Genomic DNA, 25,758 nt, shown 5'->3' on the forward strand with positions numbered 1-25,758 from the left:
GGGCTGCTGGGCCTCACTCACTAGTGTCTGGACCCTTCCAGGTTTGGATGTGTGCAGTGGCCCGCCATCCCCTCTGCCTGGAGCGCCACCACAGGTGACAGGACCCACCCCTCCCCCCTGCTGGGCTGTTTCTATGCCAGTGGGTCTCTCCCCTTACTCTGAATACCAGGAGGCCCTTCGTGACCCACTGGAGATGAGGGTGCTGGGTGGAGGGCATGAACACCACTGCTAGGGGGCCTCCTTGGGGATATTTCAAGAGGAAACATGGTCTCTTCCCATTGCTGACTGACTCGTGTTCACCTTCTCCAGCAGAAGGGGGATGAGGCCGACATCTCTTCACCTCACCCTGGCGAGCCTGTGAGTTTGAGCTTTGCTCCCTTTGGATGATTTGAGTGTGGGAGGCACAGTCTCCTAGAAGCCTAGGCTGGCCCCTGGGCAGCCTTCAAGAGTGTGTGCATGCACATGTATGAGTGGAGGGTCAGGGCCAGGAAAACAGCAGATTCCCCTGCCCTATAGTGACTAGAAGTCTAAGGCGGAGGGGTGGGGAGGCAGGATTCAGGGGGATGAACTCCGTGGAGGCAATGCTCACAGCGCTGACCCCTAGTCAGGCTGCTGGTTGGAGACAAGGGGGACCTCCAGGCCAGGTGAGACTGTGGCTCCTATCAGCTCCAGTGGAAAGGGCAGGAAAGCGCCAGCCCCTGCCTGGGATTCTGTCTGAAGAAGCTGGGAAAACCTCATCTTTGTTGATGAGCAACAGAAGCACCCCACCCTGCTCACAGCGAGGGGCCCACATGCTCAGTATTTCAAGCCCAGCAGTAGAATTTAGTGCTACCTGGAACTGGGTCGGGGATACAGTCCTCTGGAAGAGTCTCAGCACACATGAGGCCGCCACACTGACCCCCAGACCCATGTGCGGCTCACAGCCCAGGTTTCCCTTGGGGAATGAACAAAGTAAACTAACACTGCAGAATCTTAGAGCTTCTGAGCGGGAAGACATCACCTTTGCAAGAATCACCCCATCCAATGATCCTTAACCTCTTTGGATCATGGAACTCTGAGAAATTGTTGAAAGCTGTGGATGCTCTTCCTAGGAAAACACCCCTCCACACACAGATATATACATACATAATTTCAGAGGGTTCACCAACCTGGGTCCCTAAGAGTTAAGGGCCTTGCTAAGCAGCACCAAGGCTAGATCTGGGGCAACTGAGTTAGGGCCAAAGCTGCTTTCTATTCAAGTTTCCTCAGCTCCTATCCCTTGGGAAATTCTTGGCTGGTTTTGAATTGCAGGTTCCATTTTGCTGTTTTACAAACCTCAGGCAAAAACCCTCTCCTTCCACATCATCCACTCATACCCCATACACACTTATACAAATGGGCCCCTTGGCAAGGTGTGTGGGAGCAGAGACTCCACAGCAGAAGTGGGGCCCCACCTGTTTCCCCTCAACCTGCCCCCAGTGTTCCAGCTCTACCTTGTCTTTTTCAGAATGTCCCCAAAGGGCTAGCTGACAGGAAGCAGAATGACCAGAGGAAAGTGTCTCAGGGCAGGCTGGCTCCTCGTCCTCCTCCAGTTGAGAAGTCCAAAGAGATTGCAATAGAACAAAAGGAAAACTTCGATCCCCTCCAGTACCGGGAGACCACACCCAAAGGCCTAGCTCCTGTCACAAACAGCAGTGGGAAAATGGCCCTGAACAGCCCTCAGTCTGGCCCTGTGGAGAGCGAGCTGGGGAAGCAGCTCTTGAAAACGGCCTGGGAGGGCAGCCCTCTGCCGAGAAGTCCAACCCAGGATGCGGGAGGAGTGGCTCCCCCAGCCCCCCAGGGGAGAAGCCCAGCTGGAGAGCCGATGGGGCCCAACGCTGGCTCCAAAGCTGAGCTTCCACCCACTGTGTCCCGCCCCCCCCTGCTGCGAGGGCTCTCCTGGGACAGTGGACCTGAAGAACCTGGCCCCCGGCTGCAGAAAGTGCTTGCCAAGCTGCCACTGGCAGAGGAAGAAAAGCGTTTTGTAGGCAAAGCCGGTGGCAAGCTGGCCAAGGTGCCTGGACTCAAAGACTTTCAGATACAAGTGCAGCCCGTGCGGATGCAGAAACTGACCAAGCTCCGAGAGGTGGGTTCCTGGGGGCCAGTTGGGCAGAATGTGTACTCCAGGTACCCCCTGGGCTGAAGACCTTAGGGCTGAACAAAGTAAACTTAGGGCCCCTGGCCAGGGCAGCTCTGGCCTGGACTCGGGCCTTGTGGAGGCATAAACTTTCCCACTCTGAGAAGTCAGGCCTATTTATGTGGCATCTCTTTCCTAAACACCCGTTTTAGGTGATTTTTATGTCAGTTACCAGGCAGAGCTCAGTCTAGAATCTAAGGGAAGGCAGACGTGTGGAGGGACGTGTGGGCCCCTCAGTCCTGGGCTGCTTTCCTCCTCCAACTGGAGTGCAGTGGCTCATAAACAGGAATCCCTTGATGGAGTGCCAGTCATGCCTAGGGTTAGCTAGCAAGGGTGAAATAGTGATTTCCTTTGTGATGGCCCCAAGCCTTCCTTCCTGATGCCTGTTAACAAAGGCTTTAAGTCCATCTGCAAGTGTGATGGCTGCTCCGCCCATGGCGAGTTTCTTCCAGTGCCCATGGTGTGCCCCCAGCTTCTGTTGGCCATCAAACCAGGCACAGCAGTCTCCCATGGGGCTGCCGCCCTATGCAGGGTATGGCGGGGCATCCAGAGATAGAGACCAGATAACAGGACAAAGCAATCCTGACCAGTCCTGTCTCCTCCAGAAGGCCCACTTGGAATACAAACCAAGGCACCTGGATTCCATAGAGTGGGGCCCAGCACCCCCAGAACGGGAGGCTCCTCCTGGCTCCTCTACAGAGGGGAATGTAGGGCAAGGAAGAAAAGAACGTGCTTGATAACACTCAAGCACAAGTGAGGGGATTTCTGTGCTGGCACAGACACATTCCAATGCTGGCCACTATCCTATTCAGAAACCTTCATGATACTCTGAACTGGAGGCTCAGGGGAGCTGGGGCGTGGCTGCTGCTGTTAACATTTTATACACAAAACTCTACCTAGTCAGAAAGACCCAACTAACTAGTGGATCAAACAGCACAGGGCCCAGAGGGGTTGCCAAGGTCCCAGATCTCTAGCAGAAGTTGGAGCCAAGGGGCCGACAGCCAGGGATTTGCCTTCATGGGCCTCTGGTCATCAGAGCCTCCTCACTCCCTACGCTCTTGTAGGTTTTGCTCACCCAGCGAAGTTACAGGGAACCTGGAGGCCCCATGTCACTAACCACTACCCTGGCACCTGAGCGCCCAGCCCCTACCCGACTCCAGTGTGCTGAAGCTGATGGGCTGTGGGCCTCTGACTTGCTGAGCAAATGGGTAAAGGATCCTTGACCATGACTTCTACTTGGATCATGAGCACCCTCTGCTGGCCCCTTCCTTTCCTCTTTTCTTGGGGGACAAACCATTCCCAAGTGCCCTCTGCCACACAGCAGACTGAAGATCTATAAGTCACAGGGGCAAGGAGCTCTGCCAGGTGCCTTCACTCAGGGCCTTGGTCTGGTGCTAATTGGCTTAGAGCAGGTGTGAGCCCACTTGGGCCGCATACCTGTGGTCAGCATCCCATTTCTCCCTGGGCTCTGCCAGCTGAGGCCCCAAGCCAGCAATTCTCAGGCCTCACTTTTCCGGAGAGTTTAAAAACTCAAGAGGTGCCATAAAAGGCCATTTAGGACCCGAGTGTGTGGGCTAATCGCAGCCCCTGGAAGTGAGCAGTCAGGAAGATCCAGCCAGCCATGAGATCACCAAAGCTGTTTCCAGGAGCAGCGCCATACACACCCAGAGGACCCTCCTGTCCCAGAGCCCTTAGTTCTGCCCCTGTATGTCCTTTACAGACCTCAGCCACAGTGAGGCCAAGCAGTACGTTTACCCTGAAGCCCACAGACTTGTTTAAAAAGACCATGCCAAGGATAGTCCCTGACCTGTGGAATGTGGTGCTGACAGTGCTGTTTCAGGCACCTTCACGGACTGGGAGAGGAACTGTTTCCTGGTGCTTCTCAGGCCTCACCATGGCCATACCTGCCCACCTACCTCTCAGGCTGCCCTGCTTTCCCACCTCAGATAGTGGTTACAGAACCATAGACAGAGCCAAGAGAACAACCCAGCCCAGTGTCATCAGCTGAAATGTTGTCTCTTTCTTTTACCACAAAGGAGCACATCCTGATGAGAAATCAGAACTTAGTGGGGCTCAAGCTTCCGGACCTTAGTGAAGCGACTGAGCAGGAAAAAGGTAGGTGGGGTTGGGGCAGATACTGTCTCAGCGAGTGCTGATTTGTCTGTGCCAGATCAAGGAAGGTGAATGTGTAAACACAAGACTTCCTGTGTCTTCCTCAGGAAACATTTGCAGGTGAATGAATGAATCCGATTGTGTCTTCTGCCCCCTCAGCACCTCCAAACCTGCCTCCCAGCCAGCCCCCAGGCCTTGCTGCCAGCCATCCCTGAGCCCCGCTGGCATCTAGTGGGCCTGGAAGGCGCCTCAGGCCTGAACTTTTGACACTTCCTTTTCCTCGTAAGCCCAGGAAGCTGCCCAAATGGAAGAGTTCCTCTTTTCGAGGCATCACGGCCATCTCTTGCTTTCTAATCTGCTGTCACCACAAAGTCCATACCCCAGCCCTGCCCTGCTGGGTAGCTGCAGGCCCCTTCCTCCGAGCCTCCAGTTCCCCACCCACCTCCTGCCAGAACCATCTTCTGAAAATGAGGCTTCAGTCCCCACCCTGCCTCCCTCTCTGCATTCACCTTGCCGATGTTCTCAGTAGGGTTCTGACCCCTCTAGATCTGGCTGGGCAGGTCCAGCCCTGCTCCCAGTGCCCCTGGCACCCTTCCTCAGCCCCATTCTCCAGCATGAATATGTCGAGCCCCACTGTGAGTTGGAACTGTAAGCCCCGCTATCACTCAGCCACGTGACCCGGGCGAGCTATTCAACCTCCCTGGGCCTGATCCCTGCTGCATGTAAAACCGGGTTAAGAACAGTACTTGCCTTCTTAGGTGATTATGGAGATTAAAGCAGCTAATATCTGTAAAGTACCTAAAACAGTACCTGGTACATGACAGGTGTTATCTAGGTGTCAGCTATTATCATCCCTAGAGAAGAAGTCCCCAAGGGCAGCAGTGTGTGTGTGTGTGTGTGTGTGTGTGTGTCCACTGCTTACAACAATCCCTGGCACCACTAGGGACTGCATAGGTATTTGTTGAATGAACTAATGAAATTGTATGAGATGTGGCAGGGGGCTAGGTGAGCCTGCAATCCCAGCACTTTGGGAGGCAGGTGGCTTGCTTGAGCTGAGGACTTTGAGACGAGCCTGGGCAGCATGATGAAGCCCCATCTCTACAAAAAAATACAAAAATTACCCAGGCATGGTGATGCACACCTGTAGTCCCAGCTACCCGGGAGGCTGAGGTGGGAGGATTGCTTGAGCCTGGGAGGTCAAGGCTGCAGTGAACTGTGATCGTGCCACTGTACTCCAGGATTTCACTCTGGTGTACAGAGTGAGACCCTGTCTCAAAATAAAAATTTTTAAAAAGATGTGACAGCAGTGTTGAGATAGGTATGTGAAAATAATCTGTAATTGTAACCATAGTGCCGTGAGGTGGACAAAGAGGCATGGGCAAATGGAAAGGAATGAGTGTTTCCAACAGGCGAGACTCCTGGCTCTTCCCTCTTCCCAGGGCCCCTTCTCTGTGGCCACTCACCCTCTTGCCTCTGTGCCTCTGTCCCTGCAGCATCTCCCTCCTGCTGGGCTGTCACCTTCCTCTCTGAATCTATGATACCTGTTCCTTAAAGCAGTGGGTTAGTCCCACCAGCTCTGCAGTCTTCCTCCTTTCTTGACTTTCTTTTGTATTTTACTCTATATATTGTTCCCTTTTTCAGAGGGGGTGGGGGACTATTTTTTATTGTAAATATATATAACTTTCAACTTGCCATTTTAGCCATTTTTAAGTATACAGTTCAGTGGCAGTAAGTACATTCATATTATGCAACCATCAACACTATCCATTTCTAGGACTTTTTCATCATCGCAAACTGAAGCACCATATTCATTAAAGCAATAACTCCTTATTCCCTCCCTCCCCAGCTGCTGGTGATCACCTTCTACTTTCTGTCTCTGTGTATTTGACTGTTCTAGATCCCTCCTAGAAATGGAATCATACAGTATCTGTCCTTTTGTGTCGAGCTCATTTCACTTAGTAAAACATCTTCAAGTTTCATCCATATCACCTACTCCTTTACATTCAATCTCAATTAATAAATTTCCCATAGCATTTTCCACAGTATAAACCATTTTGCACCTCTGATTTTATGTAATCTTCCCAGTCAGCTAAGAGGAGCAGGGATTCTTGCTCTTATAGTTGAGGAAACTGAGGCCCAAGGATCTCCTGACTCCAAATCTCATGGTTGGCCATCTCATGAACAGTTTTACAACTGTTTTTTAGCTGTACAACATTTCAGACAAGCTGATTTGTAGGAGGCCAGTGTGTTGGGGAGACATAAGTGGGGCTGCTCTAGTTGAAGGGGATAGAAGGGCTTGGATCCTGCATCTTCTGAGACTGTGGGCCCAAGGTACCTCTAGGGACCCAGGCTTCACAGAGCTCCATTTGAAAATCCTTGCCCCGCTTCAAGCTGCTGGGAGCCAGTCTCAGCATAAGAGCCGTCTGTTTATGGATGCTTGTGTGAATGTGTCCAGGATGTCACTAACAATGGTGGAAGCCCCTAGTCTGAACAATAGTAACTTACACCTGCCTATTTATTCAGCTTTAGTAAGAAGGTTCCCAGAAGTAAAATTTCAAACAGTATTTTTTCCCGAGGGCTAAATGTTTTAAATAAATTAACCATCTTTAGAGGGATCTTTTGAAAATGCAGTATGTACTTCTCTACTTATAATTTTAAATTTACTAAAGCATATTTAAAACATTGGAAAAAAACTTAACTTTAAAATTTCACCCACAACCCCATAAATTCTGAAAAACAATTTTTTTCCTTTGCATTATTTGCCTGTATTTATAATGTTTTCAGTTGATTCAATGAATAGATATGGCTTCTTTTTCTTATTATTTTATACTCAGTAACTTCTCCTCAGTTATGATTTAATGGGTGCATAATTCCTTTTGTATTAACATATCTATTGTTCTTTAAACTAGGATTAACAACACTAGTATAAACAATTATGGAATGTTAGTTGTTTTTCTTTCTTCCTTTAAATTATTCCCTTGAGATAAATGTTCAGACTTGAGAATCACAAAGTTAAAGAGTAGAAACATTTGCATTTCCCAAATTACTTGCAATGAATAATGCTACTGACAAAGACTGAATGGACATCTTTCTCTTATGCGTTACCCGCACTGGCGTTTGCTTCTGCTCCTTGTTATTCAGAATATATTAAGAATAATCAGTAATTATCATTGTTATAACTTTATTATTATTAGTGTGAAATTTCATTATTATTTCAATTAATTTGCTAGGAAGCTCAAACTTAAAATGTTAAAATAGTCATTTTATTTTCTTTTTGGGTGAATTAACTTCTCACTTCTTTGCCCATGTATCCATTTGGGTCTGGGATTTTTCATTGATTTGTTTGTTTTTTGTTGGTAATATATGTAAACTTGATATATTATAGATAATAGCCCTTAACTGGCTTTATTTCTTTTGGGGTCTGTATTTTAATATATTTTCATTCAGTCTTTTTTTTTTTTTTTTTGCTTTTTAGTAAGTTTTGTGTTTTTTTAGAGGAATTTTAAAGAGTTTGTATAATCATGTTTGCCTATCTTTCCCTTTGAGAAGTCTTCTATTATTTCAATCATTATAAAAATACTACTTCTCCCCAGTTGTAATAATAGATCTATTTTTTACTAGTTTATATTTATTTTGCTAATACCTCTGAAACTTATTTTAATATATATGTATTTTAAGATTTAAGGTCTTTTTACCTCAATAATATTTTAATAGTGTTTATAGTTCTCTTGTGGCTTAGTCATATGTTACATTCTTTTTTATATATACACCAAAAACTAGTTCTGGGCTCCTGATTCTATTTTATTGGGATCAATACCACCCATTTTAATTACTGCTGCCTTATATTTTAGTGTGCAATGGGGTTAGTTTTTCCTCATTGCTCTTCTTTTTCAGAATATTCATTGATATTCTAGATACAGTGATTCAGTGCAAAATAACAGAGCAATTGGACTATAAGTCAGGAGATTTGAGCTCATGTCCCAGTCCAGACACCAATTAACAGAGTCCTTAAATGTGTTCCTCCACCTCTGTGGGCCTCCATTCCCATTTGAAATGTACACTATTTTGTATAACATTCTAACTGTGTTTGCTGTAAACCTACACATTGAATTCAGAAGAACTGTCTAAGTTTTGTTTGCTTTACAGTTTATAGACCTTTAAAGTACTTTGCAGATGTTTAGTTCTCATTCAGGCACATGGTTTGTTCCTCTATTAATTTACATATTTCCTTCTTTCTCCTCTATTGTATACATCTTCCATCTCTCTTACTGGGGCACATTCTATGTAGCTTTTTGCTTAAGACTCTTTTCATATTAGATTTTCTAGCTAATAATTTGTGGCATAGGTGAATGGTGCTTGGTGTCATACATGTTTCTTGCATAAAAAATATTGTTACCAAATGGTAGAGTGATTACTATAGTGATTAATCAGTGTGATTATTATTACTAGAGTGATTACTACATGCCAGATACTGTGCTAAGTGCCTTCTGATACCTAATGCTCACAACAGTCTTGGGAGGTGACCTTATTACACTCATTTTACAAATAAGGAAATCGAGGTTTGGGGAAGTTAAGGTCACATGGTTATTAATTGCTAAAGCCAGAACTGGCGCCCAGATGTGTCTAACTTAAAAGACTCTTGACCACTTTGCAGAACACCTTTCTTTTTCAAATTCACAATCAAACCATCTGTTATTTTTATTTTATCCAATTCGCCATTTGTCTTAGTTGTATGCTTGTGTGTGTGTGTGTGTGTGTGTGTGTGTGTATTTCTCAGTGTGTATCTGTATATGTTTTACTACTTTGGCAATATTCCATAATTCAATAATGGTGATAAGGAGAACATGTGCCTTGATTTTTTTTTTTTTTTTTTTTTGAAACGGAGTCTCGCTCTGTCAACCAGGCTGGAGTGCAATGGCATGATCTCAGCTCACTGCAAGCTCTGCCTCCCACGTTCACGCCATTCTCCTGCCTCAGTCTCCCGAGTAGCTGGGACTATAGGTGCCCGCCACCATGCCCAGCTAATTTTCTGTATTTTTAGTAGAGACAGGGTTTCACCATGTTAGCCAGGATGGTCTCGATTTCCTGACCTCGTGATCCGCCTGCCTCAGCCTCCCAAAGTGCTGGGATTACAGGTGTGAGCCACCGCGCCCGGCCTTGTTTCTCTTTTTAACTGAGTTGTTTTTTATATTTTTCTCTCAAGCATCATGTTGTATCTTGTTACTAAACAGAGGCACAATTTCAATTTTTATTTTATAGTTATAAACTAAAGTATATGATAGGTAATATAAAATATTAAAATACAGAATTTATACTTTTTATTTCTTTAAGAAAATATCTTTCAAGTTTCAAGATATATGTTGAATTTTGTTAAATGTGCTTTGGATATCTACTGAAAAAAATCATGTATTATATTTAATATATTAAATATTTCCCATATATGAAAATGATTTTCCATAGAAATAAACCCTTGTGGTGTGACAGTGAAACTCATTTGATCATAGTTTATTTCTTTTATATGTACTACCAAATTCTATATATGAATTTTTTTTAAAGTACTCTGCAACTTTCCTGCATTAGTTAGGATAACATCTAAGTTGCTATAACATAGAGGCCCAAATACAATAATGTATAGGAGAGAGAAGATTGTTTCACTCTCAAGAAACAACTCCAAGGTGAACTGATCAGGTTAGCGGCAGGCAGTGCTCCATATGATCATTTGGGGACCCTCACTCCTTCCCTGTTGTCATTTTGCCATGCCCTGAGGTGGCAGACTTGATACAAGGTCGAAGCTGGATTATGGGCAAATCTGGCTTCTCATGTGAGGGAAGGGGAGAGAATGGAAGTCCAAGCTTCCTTTCTTAGCACAGGAGTTGCACATACCCCTTCAGCTCCCACTGCATGGGTGACAAGATGGTCACGTGTCATACCTAGCAGCAAGGGAAGCTGGGGAATGTGGCTGCTGGCGGGACAGCTGGCCCTATGCCCAAATTAAACTCCATTTGCATGGAAGGCAGACAAGACATGTTGGGGGATGACTAGGTGCTTCTGTCGCATTGTCGTTTCTACTGAACAACATACTGTAGACAGTTTCTCATTTAAAGCATATGGAACTTTAAACATTTTTAACTGTTTTATTGTATTATGTAAGAAACACTGTATTGTTTGACCTATCTCATTAATATTTATGTTTTTCCACTTTTTTCTCTATTAAAAACAATGTTATAATGAATACACTCTTACATAGATCTTTATAGAGATCTGTTTTTTCCATGGGCTACTATTCTAGAATTGCAATTGATTTATTAAAAGTATTTACTTTTGAGCCCACAGCTGAGGTCCAATAGGGAAAGCAGCGGGGGCCGGTGCAGAGGCGAACGACTCTGTCTGACAGCTTTGGGGAGAGCCGTGGATCTCCCAACGCGGAGGTTGAGATCCGAGAACGGACAGACTGCCTGCTCAGGTGGGTCCCTGACCCCTGAGTAGCCTAGCTGGGAGACATCCCCCACTAGGGGCAGTCTGACACCCCACACCTCACAGGGTGGAGTCATCCCTGAGAGGAAACTTCCAAAGGAAGAATCAGACAGGTACACTCGCTGTTCAGCATATTCTATCTTCGGCAACCTCTGCTGCTGATACCCAGGCAAACAGGGTCTGGAGTGGACCTCAAGCAATCTCCAACAGACCACAGACAGTCCTTCTGACTGTCAGACGGAAAACTATCAAACAGGAAGGACACCTACACCAAAACCCCATCAGTACGTCACCGTCATCAAAGACCAGAGACAGATTAAACCACAAAGATGGGGAAGAAGCAGGGCAGAAAAGCTGGAAATTCAAAAAATAAGAGCGCATCTCCCCCTGCAAAGGAGCGCAGCCCATCGCCAGCAACGGATCAAAGCTGGTCAGAGAATGACTTTTTTTTTTATTTTTTTATTTTTTTTATTTTTTTTTTATTTTTTTTTATTTTTTTATTTTTTTTTATTTTTTTATTTTTATTTTATTTTTATTTTTTTATTTATTTTTTATTTTTTATTATACTTTAAGTTCTAGGGTACATGTGCATAACGTTTATATCATGTATAACTCCCCAAGGCAATCCCTCCCTCCTCCCCCCTCCCCATGATAGGCCCCAGTGTGTGATGTTCCCCTTCCCGAGTCCAAGTGATCTCATTGTTCAGTTCCCACCTATGAGTGAGAACATGCGGTGTTTGGTTTTCTCTTCTTGTGATAGTTTGCTAAGAATGATGGTTTCCAGCTGCATCCATGTCCCTACAAAGGACGCAAACTCATCCTTTTTGATGGCTGCATAGTATTCCATGGTGTATATGTGCCACATTTTCTTAATCCAGTCTGTCACAGATGGACATTTGGGTTGATTCCAAGTCTTTGCTATTGTGAATAGTGCCGCAATAAACATACGTGTGCATGTGTCTTTGTAGTAGAGTAATTTATAATCCTTTGGGTATATACCCAGTAGTGGGATGGCTGGGTCATATGGTACATCTAGTTCTAGATCCTTGAGGAATCGCCATACTGTTTTCCATAATGGTTGAACTAGTTTACAATCCCACCAACAGTGTAAAAGTGTTCCTATTTCTCCACATCCTCTCCAACATCTATTGTTTCCTGACTTTGACGAGATGAGAGAAGAAGGCTTCAGCCCATCAAACTTCTCAGAGCTAAAGGAGGAATTACGTACCCAGCGCAAAGAAACTAAAAATCTTGAAAAAAGAGTGGAAGAATTGACAGCTAGACTAATTAATGCAGAGAAGATCATAAACGAAATGACAGAGATGAAAACCATGACACGAGAAATATGTGACAAATGCACAAGCTTCAGTAACCGACTCGATCAACTGGAAGAAAGAGTATCAGCGATTGAGGATCAAATGAATGAAATGAAGCGAGAAGAGAAACCAAAAGAAAAAAGAAGAAAAAGAAATGAACAAAGCCTGCAAGAAGTATGGGATTACGTAAAAAGACCAAATCTACGTCTGATTGGGGTGCCTGAAAGTGAGGGGGAAAATGGAACCAAGTTGGAAAACACTCTTCAGGATATCATCCAGGAGAACTTCCCCAACTAGTAGGGCAGGCCAACATTCAAATTCAGGAAATACAGAGAACGCCACAAAGATACTCCTCCAGAAGAGCAACTCCAAGACACATAATTGCCAGATTCACCAAAGTTGAAATGAAGGAAAAAATCTTAAGGGCAGCCAGAGAGAAAGGTCGGGTTACCCACAAAGGGAAGCCCATCAGACTAACAGCAGATCTCTCGGCAGAAACTCTACAAGCCAGAAGAGAGTGGGGGCCAATATTCAACGTTCTTAAAGAAAAGAATTTTCAACCCAGAATTTCATATCCAGCCAAACTAAGTTTCATCAGTGAAGGAGAAATAAAATCCTTTACAGATAAGCAAATGCTTAGAGATTTTGTCACCACCAGGCCTGCCTTACAAGAGACCCTGAAGGAAGCCCTAAACATGGAAAGGAACAACCGGTACCAGCCATTGCAAAAACATGCCAAAATGTAAAGACCATCGAGGCTAGGAAGAAACTGCATCAACTAACGAGCAAAATAACCAGTTAATATCATAATGACAGGATCAAGTTCACACATAACAATATTAACCTTAAATGTAAATGGACTAAATGCTCCAATTAAAAGACACAGACTGGCAAACTGGATCAAGAGTCAAGACCCATCAGTCTGCTGTATTCAGGAGACCCATCTCACATGCAGAGACATACACAGGCTCAAAATAAGGGATGGAGGAAGATCTACCAAGCAAATGGAGAACAAAAAAAAGCAGGGGTTGCAATCCTAGTCTCTGATAAAACAGACTTTAAACCATCAAAGATCAGAGAGACAAAGAAGGCCATTACATAATGGTAAAGGGATCAATTCAACAGGAAGAGCTAACTCTCCTAAATATATATGCACCCAATACAGGAGCACCCAGATTCATAAAGCAAGTCCTTAGAGACCTACAAAGAGACTTAGACTCCCATACAATAATAATGGGAGATTTCAACACTCCACTGTCAACATTAGACAGATCAACGAGACAGAAAGTTAACAAGGATATCCAGGAATTGAACTCATCTCTGCACCAAGCGGACCTAATAGACATCTATAGAACTCTCCACCCCAAATCAACAGAATATACATTCTTCTCAGCACCACATCGCACTTATTCCAAAATTGACCACATAATTGGAAGTAAAGCACTCCTCAGCAAATGTACAAGAACAGAAATTATAACAAACTGTCTCTCAGACCACAGTGCAATCAAACTAGAACTCAGGACTAAGAAACTCAATCAAAACCGCTCAACTACATGGAAACTGAACAACCTGCTCCTGAATGACTACTGGGTACATAACAAAATGAAAGCAGAAATAAAGATGTTCTTTGAAACCAATGAGAACAAAGATACAACATACCAGAATCCCTGGGACACATTTAAAGCAGTGTGTAGAGGGAAATTATAGCACTAAATGCCCACAAGAGAAAGCAGGAAAGATCTAAAATTGACACTTTAACATCACAATTAAAAGAACTAGAGAGGCAAGAGCAAACACATTCAAAAGCTAGCAGAAGGCAAGAAATAACTAAGATCAGAGCAGAACTGAAGGAGATAGAGTCACAAAAAAACCTCCAAAAAATCAATGAATCCAGGAGTTGGTTTTTTGAAAAGATCAACAAAATTGACAGACCGCTAGCAAGACTAATAAAGAAGAAAAGAGAGAGGAATCAAATAGACGCAATAAAAAATGATAAAGGGGATATCACCACCGACCCCACAGAAATACAAACAACCATCAGAGAATACTATAAATGCCTCTACGCAAATCAACTAGAAAATCTAGAAGAAATGGATAATTTCCTGGACACTTACACTCTCCCAAGACTGAACCAGGAAGAAGTTGAATCCCTGAATAGACCAATAACAGGCTCTGAAATTGAGGCAACAATTAATAGCCTACCCACCAAAAAAAGTCCAGGACCAGATGGATTCACAGCTGAATTCTACCAGAGGTACAAGGAGGAGCTGGTACCATTCCTTCTGAAACTATTCCAATCAATAGAAAAAGAGGGAATCCTCCCTAACTCATTTTATGAGGCCAACATCATCCTGATACCAAAGCCTGGCAGAGACACAACAAAAAAAGAGAATTTTAGACCAATATCCCTGATGAACATCGATGCAAAAATTCTCAATAAAATACTGGCAAACCGGATTCAGCAGCACATCAAAAAGCTTATCCACCATGATCAAGTGGGCTTCATCCCTGGGATGCAAGGCTGGTTCAACATTCGCAAATCAATAAACGTAATCCAGCATATAAACAGAACCAAAGACAAGAACCACATGATTATCTCAATAGATGCAGAAAAGGCTTTTGACAAAATTCAACAGCCCTTCATGCTAAAAACGCTCAATAAATTCGGTATTGATGGAACGTACCTCAAAATAATAAGAGCTATTTACGACAAACCCACAGCTAATATCATACTGAATGGGCAAAAACTGGAAAAATTCCCTTTGAAAACTGGCACAAGACAGGGATGCCCTCTCTCACCACTCCTATTCAACATAGTCCTGGAAGTTCTGGCTAGGGCAATCAGGCAAGAGAAAGAAATCAAGGGTATCCAGTTAGGAAAAGAAGAAGTCAAATTGTCCCTGTTTGCAGATGACATGATTGTATATTTAGAAAACCCCATCGTCTCAGCCCAAAATCTCCTTAAGCTGATAAGCAACTTCAGCAAAGTCTCAGGATACAAAATTAATGTGCAAAAATCCCAAGCATTCTTATACACCAGTAACAGACAAGCAGAGAGCCAAATCAGGAATGAACTTCCATTCACAATTGCTTCAAAGAGAATAAAATACCTAGGAATCCAGCTTACAAGAGATGTAAAGGACCTCTTCAAGGAGAACTACAAACCACTGCTCAGTGAAATCAAAGAGGACACAAACAAATGGAAGAACATACCATGCTCATGGATAGGAAGAATCAATATCGTGAAAATGGCCATACTGCCCAAGGTTATTTATAGATTCAATGCCATCCCCATCAAGCTACCAATGACTTTCTTCACAGAATTGGAAAAAACTGCTTTAAAGTTCATATGGAACCAAAAAAGAGCCCGCATTGCCAAGACAATCCTAGGTCAAAAGGACAAAGCTGGAGGCGTCACGCTACCTGACTTCAAACTATACTACAAGGCTACAGTAACCAAAACAGCATGGTACTGGTACCACAACAGAGAAATAGACCAATGGAACAGAACAGAGGCCTCAGAAATAATACCACACATCTACAGCCATCTGATCTTTGACAAACCTGACAAAAACAAGAAATGGGGAAAGGATTCCCTATTTAATAAATGGTGCTGGGAAAATTGGCTAGCCATAAGTAGAAAGCTGAAACTGGATCCTTCCTTACCCCTTATATGAAATTAATTCAAGATGGATTAGAGACTTAAATGTTAGACCTAATACCATAAAAACCTAGAAGAAAATCTAGGTAGTACCATTCAGGACATAGGCATGGGCAAGGACTTCATGTCTAAAACACCAAAAGCAACGGCAGCAAAAGCCAAAATTGACAAATGGGATCTAATTAAACTAAAGAGCTTTTGCACAGCAAAAGAAACTACCATCAGAGTGAACAGGCAACCTACAGAATGGGAGAAAATTTTGCAACCTGCTCATCTGACAAAGGGCTAATATCCAGAATCTACAAAGAACTCAAACAAATATACAAGAAAAAAACAAACAACCCCATCAAAAAGTGGGGAAAGGATATGAACAGACATTTCTCAAAAGAAGACATCCATACAGCCAACAGACACATGAAAAAATGCTCGTCATCACTCGCCATCAGAGAAATGCAAATCAAAACCACAATGAGATACCATCTCACACCAGTTAGAATGGCAGTCATTAAGAAGTCAGGAAACAATAGATGTTGGAGAGGATGTGGAGAAATAGGAACACTTTTACACTGTTGGTGGGATTGTAAACTGGTTCAACCATTATGGAAAACAGTATGGCGATTCCTCAAGGATCTAGAACTAGATGTACCATATGACCCAGCCATCCCACTACTGGGTATATACCCAAAGGATTATATATTACTCTACTACAAAGACACATGCACAAGTATGTTTATTGCGGCACTATTCACAATAGCAAAGACTTGGAATCAACCCAAATGTCCATCTGTGACAGACTGGATTAAGAAAATGTGGCACATATACACCATGGAATACTATGCAGCCATCAAAAAGGATGAGTTTGCGTCCTTTGTAGGGACATGGATGCAGCTGGAAACCATCATTCTTAGCAAACTATCACAAGAAGAGAAACCAAACACCGCATGTTCTCACTCATAGGTGGGAACTGAACAATGAGATCACTTGGACTCGGGAAGGGGAACATCACACACTGGGGCCTATCATGGGGAGGGGGGAGGAGGGAGGGATTGCCTTGGGGAGTTATACATGATATAAACGTTATGCACATGTACCCTAGAACTTAAAGTATAATAAAAAATAAAAAAATAAAAATAAAATTAAAAAAAATTAAAAAAGTATTTACTTTTAACTATATATGTGCATACTGCCAGATTAACTTACAAAAAATATACCAATTTAGACATCCACTACCTACAGCAAAACTTTATTATCCAATATTAATAGGGCATAAGATGGATCTTAGAAATAAAATGATCAGACAAATGAATTTGATTCCTATAAGCAACAAATTTTAAAACTAAAATTAACCATGGTCAGTGTCCAGCAATATACACTCCCTCTCATTTTCTGTCAGTTCTAGGATCTGGATGCTTAAGAGCTCAAACTGCGTCACTTACCAGCTGCAAGGCCTTGGTCAAGGTTCTAATTCTCTCCACGCTTCAGTTTGTTCATCTTTAAAAGGAGGTTAATAATAGTACCTACTTCACTAAGCTGCTGTAATGTTTGCATGTGATACTGGTCTTTATTCCAGCAGGAACCTGGCATACATTTTCATTTCTGTCATTTAGGTTGCAGAACTCTTATCTTGCCAGCCAAATGGATATTCTCGTACACTGTGCTCCACAGTGCTAGAGATGTGGTGGGCAACCCTCTGTGTTTAATGAATACTTGCAGACTTGTGACTTTCTTTTCTCATGTTCTGAAAGCCCCATCAAAGAGCCCCATCCCCTCCCATACCCAGGATAAAAGGCTTTGGGAGCATTTTATGAGAGCTGGCTCAGATTACGTTTATAGGCTCTAAATACAACCCTGCATATGAACTCGTGGGGAAAACTCCAGTCTCTTACGATGGTTATTGGCTGTTCCTTTGAGAAATGGGAAAAGATACTTATCAGAACATTCTGGAGTCTGAAGAATTTTGGCTCTCCTTCAGTTTGTGAGGACTGAGAGGCTCATTTCTGTGCGGCATCTAGTCTTTCCAACAACGCAATCAGTTCCCTTCTCAGAAACTCTATTGTATGCTGTTTTGATCTTTGATCATTTGCAGGTTATTTCAAGCCAAAGATGTGACTGACACTGGGCCAGTTCTTAGGTTGTGTGCTGGGGATGCATTAAGTGGAAAGGGTTCAGGCCCCACCATCAGGGAGAAGGCCTTGTCCCAGCTACCATTATCAGTCCCCTTGGCTATTGCGACAGCCTGCAACCTGATTCCTCTCCCTGCACTCCCAACCCCCAACCCAGTTCACACCATGGCCAACATAGCAGCCGCAGGGATCTCTAAAAGGCAAATCTGTTTCAGCATCTTCAGAGGCTTCATTCTGCTCTGAATCCTCAGTAGAACCTGCAAGTTCCTGGGTGGTTAACCCCACCCACTTCCCCAGCATATTCTAGGGCCACACTCTCTCTCACTCATAATATTTTGGCCTGCCTTCAGCAGCTCATTCTTTCCTCTTCTTAGGCATGGCACATGCTGTCTTCGGCGTGGAATGTTCTTCCTCTCTCCCTCTTTGCCTAATGAACTCCCACTCAATCTTTAGATATCTGCTCACGTCACTTTTCTTGGGAAGGGTTTGCTGGTACCTTCAGATCCCTTCTCTTTTGTAAAATCTCTCATGTGAAATTGTTTGGATGTTTCTCTGATTAATCTCTGTCCCCCTGGACAATGAGCTCCAGAGGATGTGGCATGTCAGTTTTGCTTAGCATTGTATCCTTAGCTCCCAGCTCATTGCCAGGGACATAGTAAACACTCAATAAACATTAAATACATGTGTGAACAAATGAGCTCACCTTCACTGTCTAGGAGAGGAAACATAAGGACAGACAAAGTCACTACAATAAATTATGATAAAACTTTAACAGGCCGTAAAGTACCTAGGAACAAAGAGGAAGAAGCAGCTAGCTCAGTGGGGTTGAGTCAGGGAAGGTTTTCAGGAGAAGCCACCTTGATCTGGGGAAGAGAAAGTCATCCCAAGCAGGGGGACAGCAGAAGCAAAAGCATGTAGGCATCTTCTAGTGCTTGGCATACTTCAGGAACAGAAGGAATGTCATGTGAACTAAGTGTGAGCTACATGTCCCAGAGAGATGGGCAACACGGTGGGAACAGTGGGCTGGGACCAGGGTAAGTGGAGGCTTTGAAGGCCAATTAATATGTTTGAATTTCATTTAGGACACTTTGGAAAGTCAGAGAAGCCTGCAGGTAAGGAAACATCAGGATCAAATCTATATTTTAGAATAATTCTTCTGAACAGATTGTGAGAGCTGGCCTGAAACAGGAGAGGCTAAAGACAGGGAGACACCAGGTAAAAGGATAGGGAAATAGCCTGGTGAGAGGTGATGAGGTGGTAGTGAACGTGGACATGACAGTTTGACAGCTATTGGAGATCAGCTTGTCAGGACTTGACAAGGAGATGGAGCTGAGAGGCAGACCAGGAATACCACCAGGTACCTGTCTGTATGGCTGTGAGGGTGATGAATTGTGAGGCAGGAGGAGGAGTTTGCTTGAGAAGGAAGACAGTGAATTTGAGTTTGGACATGTCAAATGCCCATGGAAAGCAGCTTGAATGCAACAGACAAATGTGGTTTTGCATTCTGGCTCTACAGTGATGAGCTGGACCCTAGAAAATCACTTTAACTTAGCTGAGCTTCAGTTTCTCCAGAAGATACATTTCATAATACATTCTTTGTACTTTTAGAAACCAATTTCTCTTCTTCGGAGGAAGCAATTCCAAAATTCAGCAAGTCCTACAGTTTCACTTCACTTCAAGTTCAATTAAATTCTAATACTTTTAATTTCAAGAAAGTATGTCTAGTAGAATCTCCCTCTTTTTCCCTTGCTACTTCTGTATTTGTGGGTAAGGATGTGTTTAAGCTATTTTTTATTTGCAGGACTATTGTAAGAAATAACAAAGTGTATCTACTGCATAGTTGATGTTCAGTAAATGGTGGCTCTTGAAATTTTTTATTCCCCTTATCCAGGTGGCAATATCTAGGAGGTAGTTGGCTATCTGGACCTGGATTTTGAGGGACACGTAGGCTGAGGCAGAGAAGTACATTGAATGGACAGTCCTTTCAAAACCCCCAGTCTAGACTCAGAGCCTCAGGTCTCGGGCAGGAAAGAGGCCTCCCTAAGAAGAAAGAGGTAAAGAAAGTTTATCCCCAACTAGCAGCTTTGACTTTTAGGAACCATCCTGGGACTCAGAGCATCTTTAACCAGAGCCCCAAAAGCAATTTTTGCAAGTTGCTGACATGGTCAGAAACAAATATTTTCATTGGAATGAGCTAGTACTGGGAGATATATCTGAAAATAATTATATTACTTTTGTTGAAAGTGGCTTATCTTCATATCTAAAAATTCAACCAATAGTGAAAAATACAAGGAAGAAAGTAAAAACAGCTTACACTAAACACCTCCTTCCCCACAAATACAGAAGGAGGAAGGGAAAAAGAGGGAGATTATATTACATATACTTTTTTGAAATTAAAAGTATTAGAATTTACTGAACTTGAAGTAGAACTATAAGACTTGCTGAATTTTGATAATTGCTTCCTCCAAAAAAGAGAAATTGGTTTCTAAAAGTACAAAAGATGTATTATAAAATGCATAAAGGGTTTGGAGTTACTGAGGTAGTGTTTTTGTACTATATGTTTTAAATTTGATCTAAACTTTGGACCTGGCATTTGTTTTAATCAGGTATGGCATGACATAGAGACCTGCAAATGATTCTCATGAAGGAATAGGTTTGTACTCACAGATCCCTAATAGCAGGACATGTGGCACATCACACAGAGCCCCTTGGGGAAGGACCAGGGTGGGTCAGAAGGCAGAAGTGGTGAGGGGAGCGATGGCCCCAAGCCTCTACCGGGGTTTTCTTGGGAAGGAAAGGTAGAGGCAGGGTAGGTACCCTGAGTATGTTTAGAGTTGGCTAGTTTGAATAATTTTGGCAGGTTCTAGGCTATAGGGGTTGCCCCCAGTTGTCAGGTACTGGCCCTGGGGTGATTTAGGGGGAGTATTGGCTTGGTGTGTGAGAATTTGATAAAGGCGATGTTTGCAGGTATGGGTTCTGTATTGATTGGTTTGTATTTCAAAGACGCACTTGAAAGAGAGTTGTTTCCTAACTCTAAGAATTAGCTAACCTTGAGAGGGGCTGTCTCTCCAGGATTAAGGCATCAAGTGACAGAACATCAAGAATACAGAAGATAAGAATATTTAGTCACTACAGTGGTACCTACTGACTTCCTGCAGGAAAAGATGAGAATGGCCGAATATCTTCCCACCTTCACATTTCTTCCTACCTTTCCATTTCTACCTCTACACATCTTGAATTCTTCTTTGTACATCATCAAGGTTATAACATTTGCATTCCATGTTCTGTAATTATGGTTTCCACAGTTATTTAGCCTTAGACTTAAATGTAAAAGGATCTCATGTTCACCACTGGTCCTTTTACCATGGTTCATATTTCCCAAATTTATTCTGATTTATGTCTTGTTTAGCTGGATTTTGTTTTCCAACAATTTTCCGGAAAGAGGTCAGAGGTGCTATGTTCCCTGAATTCTATCACCTTTGAAAATTTTGTCTTAATTCTTGAAGGACATCTTGCATGGTTATAAAATTATTGGGTGACTGTTTTCCTTGGAACTGTGTAGATGTTGCTCCACTGTATTCAAAGTTATGGAGAAGGCTGGGACCAGCTGATTTCTAGCACCTCTTAATCTTCACTTTCCCTTGTAGATGTCTGTCTTTTTTTTTTTTTTTTTTTTTGTATGAAGCATTTGAATATATTTTTCAACATGGTGTGGTCTGTCAACCTGAAGGGTTCAACTTTCTCCTCAAGTGAGGAAAATTTTTCTTCTGTTATATCTTTGAATATGTCCTTTGTTCCATTTGTTTTGTTCGCTACTTTGGAGACGACATAATGCATAGATTGGTCATCAGTGTCTCAACTCCAGGTCCATTATTTTATCTCTATATACCTCAATCTTTCTTTCCTTCTTTGCATTCCTTATGATTACCCAATCTCTACCACCCTCCTGTAATTCTGTTTGAAGCTATATCTGCTTTATTCCTTCATTTTTCCAGTAAATTGGTTGGTTGTATATTTCCCAAATTCTTGATTAGTCCTTTTATTTTGGGCTTCAATTTGCTTCCTTAAATAGCAATCATCTTCCAACTTTGCATGATCTTCTCATCCCAACTCTAATTTCTTAATTTTTTTTCAGGTTCTTATTTTTTCTAGAGTCAAAGTATTTATGGTATATATTTTGCACAGAAGTGTACTTTTGCATTTTTTGATGTATTTCTTGCAACTATGTTTCCATCCTGACATCTGTCTCCTTCAAGTTTCCCTTTTCCTTCCTTTCTACCATCCTTCCTCTTTTGTCTATAGTATTTTTGTATAGTTGCCATGCCATCTGTTTTCCTTTTCTTTCTTTCTGATTTGTACATTTCTACCTTGATTCCCTTTCCCTAGATATATTGTATTTTAGGTTAATTTTTGTTGACTCCTTCCCACCTTAGCTGAGATCTCTTTGCCTTCCCTTCAGTGCTTTAGTTGAGGATTGTGTATTTTGTGTTTGTTTTGTTACTGCTTGGGTGGTGGGGAAAGGGGAAGTTAAGATAAAGCTGTTTGTAGAATTGGTTTCTGCTCTTTTTCCATAACTCTGTTCATAGTCCAAAACATGAGTTTGTTATACCAAACTGGGGGCATATCTTATTCCTTTGGAGGTGGTTAGTAGTGGGTTTCAGATTGTTTCACCAATTTAGGTTGGAATTGTAGAGACAGGCTGTCCGTGGGTTTATTTTCCAGACTTGACCCAATGCTTCCCAACAGCCTCTCACTCCTCCGCCAGGAAAGGAAGGGAAAAAAAGACAATTCCAAGGAGTTTAGCCACTGTTTTTCAGGAGTTGGGGGAGAACATGGTGTTTGGGGCTTTCCATGTGTCTCCTGCCATTCACTCCTTCAGAGGGGCATGTTTTATTTACTTTATCTTTAGTCTTCCTTCCTTGTAAATCCCTTCATATCATTCAAGATAATCCACTCTGTGCAATCATTCTGACTTTCCTGTCTTCTTCTCATCAGTAAGAAAAGCAAAATGGCAGGCAGCCCAGGCAGTTTTTTTCTCTCTTTGAAATGCGGGCAAGATGGAATGGCGAACCTTCTATTCTAGGGAAACTTTCTGAATCTCCCCTGACAACTGCCTACTTGCCCCCTCCATCCCTTTCCCTCTCTATTCTGTGGTATTGCACTCTTTGTAAGAATTTTTTCTCTCCCATCTTCCTTTCAATACTGTTTCTTTGGAGAAGAAGAAAGGGCTATCATGGGTGGAAGCCCTACATTTATTCCTAGTCATGTTTATTCTTTCTGTAGTCAATGTTTTTAAAGACTATTGCCTTTTCTTGTATCTTAGAGTTTCTGGTATATTTTTTCTTTGTTCTGAAATGTTTTGTTGTTAATTTGGTTGAATTCAAGAGGAAGGAGGTTGGTTCCTGGAACCCACCAATTCTGGCATTACTCTTCAGGCACCATTTTGGGAAACTTTTCTAGGCAAAAACCCTGGTATGGATTTCACTTTATTAGACCTCACATGTTTCAATCATCCTATAGATATCTCAGGAGTTTGCTGCTCAGTTGACTCTCTGTTGAGTGTGGCAGGGATACAAACATAAAGGTAGAATGATGCCAGGGGTGCCGCAAGGTTTACCGCAGAAACCTTGTCAGGGAGCTATAAATGCCAGGACAGAACCACAGAGGTAACAGGTAGCTAAGATAACTTCTAGTTTAATCTTATATCCAAAGAAGAATTGCTAACTGACCCATCTCTGACAGATGATCCTTCAACTCACTTGGATACCTTGAGTACCAAGGAATCCATGCCTACCATTCTCTTATTGGCAAATTCAAAGTATTTAAACATATTTTACCTTGAGCCAAACTAGAATCCTCTTGTTTCTTCATGGGCTCCCTTGGTGAGACTTCTTTCTGTTCACATGATTCCCAATCTTAACTCTTTAGGTGGCTATAACTATGCCTATAGTCCTGGTCTCTGGCCTAGCCTAGGATCCTGGAAAATGACTGAGCAGATTGGAAAAATACTAGGTTAAAATCCATGAGAAAGAGTAAAACATGGATAAATATGAAGTTCTGCATGCAAATGGAAAGTAACCATTGTACAGGATGAGGATGCCTGATTTGGGTCAACTAAAGAGGTTGAGAGTTTTGCTTAATGCTAAGTATATTATAAGCCTGTAGTCAGGCATACAAAATCTGTGCTGCATGGATAACAAACATTAATGCCAGGGACATTTACCAAAGTTCTCCTGTGCTAAGAGCTTGTTAGAGAACATCTGGGCCTCTGGAAGAGCAACAAATCAGAATGTGTGCAGGAATGGGATGGTGTCTAGAGACCATGGGCCACAGTGGACCACAGTGAGCTGTTGGAAAAATGGAGCTAGAGTCTGGAGAAGAGAAGTTTTAGAGAGGCACAGGAGCTATTCTCAAACAGGAGAAAGATTTATGGAAAAGAGAATACTTGGTTTGTTCATTCTGTCTTCAAAGCACAGACCCAAGATAGTTTTAGAAGGTTAAAAAACAAAAAGCTGTTCATTGTCTCTGTTGACTAGGAGGCACTCACGTTTCTGAGATCTGTAAAAGGTCTAGCAACCTTAGGTTTACTCTGGAAAATCTCTTATCTATGGGGTATGGAATCAGATGCTAATTTCTAAGTAGTATACAGAATATAGAACAATTGAATTTATCTGAGGAGGAATAATTGCACAACAGGTCTCCTGAGAAGCCTGCCAAGGAGTAGGTTTTTTTCCCAAACATTATAGCCAAAGAGCCAACCAGCTTCCAATTGCCAGCTTAATACTGTGGGAAGCAAAGGGAAGAACATAACATTTGAAGCAGGTAGACCTTGAAGTCTGGCCATGCCATTTGCTAGTTCTGTAATCTTGAGCAAGTGACTTAACCTTGCTGAGCCTTGGCTTATCCACATGTAAAATGGGATGACTAAATTCTAGCTCATTGTGAAGATAATGTAAGATAACAATTTAAAAACCCTTAACATAGAACTGGATACTTATGAATGTTAAAGCTCTTCCTTGCCCACTGAAGCTAACTGCCAACAGTACTACTGTGATTTCAAAGAGACATTTCATAAGTAAGCACTTTTTTTTCAGGGCTTCCTTCTGAACTCTCCCCAGCTATTGAGGAAGAAGAATCAAAGAGTGGCTTAGATGTCATGCCTAATATTTCTGATGTACTGCTGCGCAAACTGCGGGTCCACAAGAGTCTCCCTGGAAGGTAAAATCAGGATGTGGGTTACAGAAGACCCTGTACGGAGTGGCCCCTGTGTTGGATTCTAGGTAGGACACAGAGGAACACCAGTATTAATTCTTGAACCCAGAAGGGCCAAAGTCCAATTGTCTAGATAATGCATTCAAAACAAAAAGAATAATGAAAGGCCAGGCTGGGTGTTTTCAACTCAAAGACCCAGTGGGTTTCTTAGGTGGGCACAGCTCATGAAGGCATGAGGGTCACCAGAAGCTCATGGCAACAGAGAATGGACTTTGAGCCAGGAGACATGGGTTTCAATCCCAGATACACCATTTACCCATGACTAGTTAAGTTTTCAAAATTTTTTTGTAGAGATAGGGTCTTGCTATGTTGCCCAAGATAATCTTGAACTCCTGGCCTCAAGTGATCCTTCTACCTCAGCCTCCCAAAGTACAAATAACATTTAAGTAACCAAATGAATGATTTGAAAGAGTAAAGTTGGTAGAAAGACCATGAAATAGGGCACATCTAGAGAATAGCATGGGAGTAGGACATTGGGTAGGAGGTCAAGGAAGGCCTCTGTGATAAAGTAATAATTTGAGATGTGCAAATGACAAATGACAAAAAGAAGCCACTCATGTAAGGGTTTTGGTAACATTTACAGAGGAAAAAATCATAATTTTTCCACAAATGGTGCTGGGACAACTGGATAGCCACATACAAAAG

General features: G+C 42.7%; 1 protein-coding gene across 14 annotated transcripts in view; it reads left to right on the plus strand.

Annotated features, from left to right (window-relative positions):
* The window catches only part of IRAG1 (inositol 1,4,5-triphosphate receptor associated 1), a 124,285-nt gene that overhangs the window by 64,838 nt on the left and 33,689 nt on the right, over positions 1-25,758 (plus strand). For 9 of the 14 annotated variants that reach the window (XM_033206530.1, XM_033206533.1, XM_033206531.1 and 6 more), the window contains 5 exons: positions 42-94; positions 310-357; positions 1,487-2,104; positions 4,192-4,270; positions 24,936-25,059. In XM_033206530.1, coding sequence (XP_033062421.1) covers positions 42-94; positions 310-357; positions 1,487-2,104; positions 4,192-4,270; positions 24,936-25,059 — 922 coding nt within the window. The remainder of the gene's footprint in view (positions 1-41; positions 95-309; positions 358-1,486; positions 2,105-4,191; positions 4,271-24,935; positions 25,060-25,758) is intronic. The other 5 variants (XM_033206534.1, XM_033206532.1, XM_033206541.1 and 2 more) reach the window with 1 other exon arrangement.

The sequence above is a fragment of the Trachypithecus francoisi genome, unplaced genomic scaffold (assembly GCF_009764315.1).
Source record: "Trachypithecus francoisi isolate TF-2019V2 unplaced genomic scaffold, Tfra_2.0 Lachesis_group8, whole genome shotgun sequence".
Lineage (NCBI taxonomy): Eukaryota > Metazoa > Chordata > Mammalia > Primates > Cercopithecidae > Trachypithecus > Trachypithecus francoisi.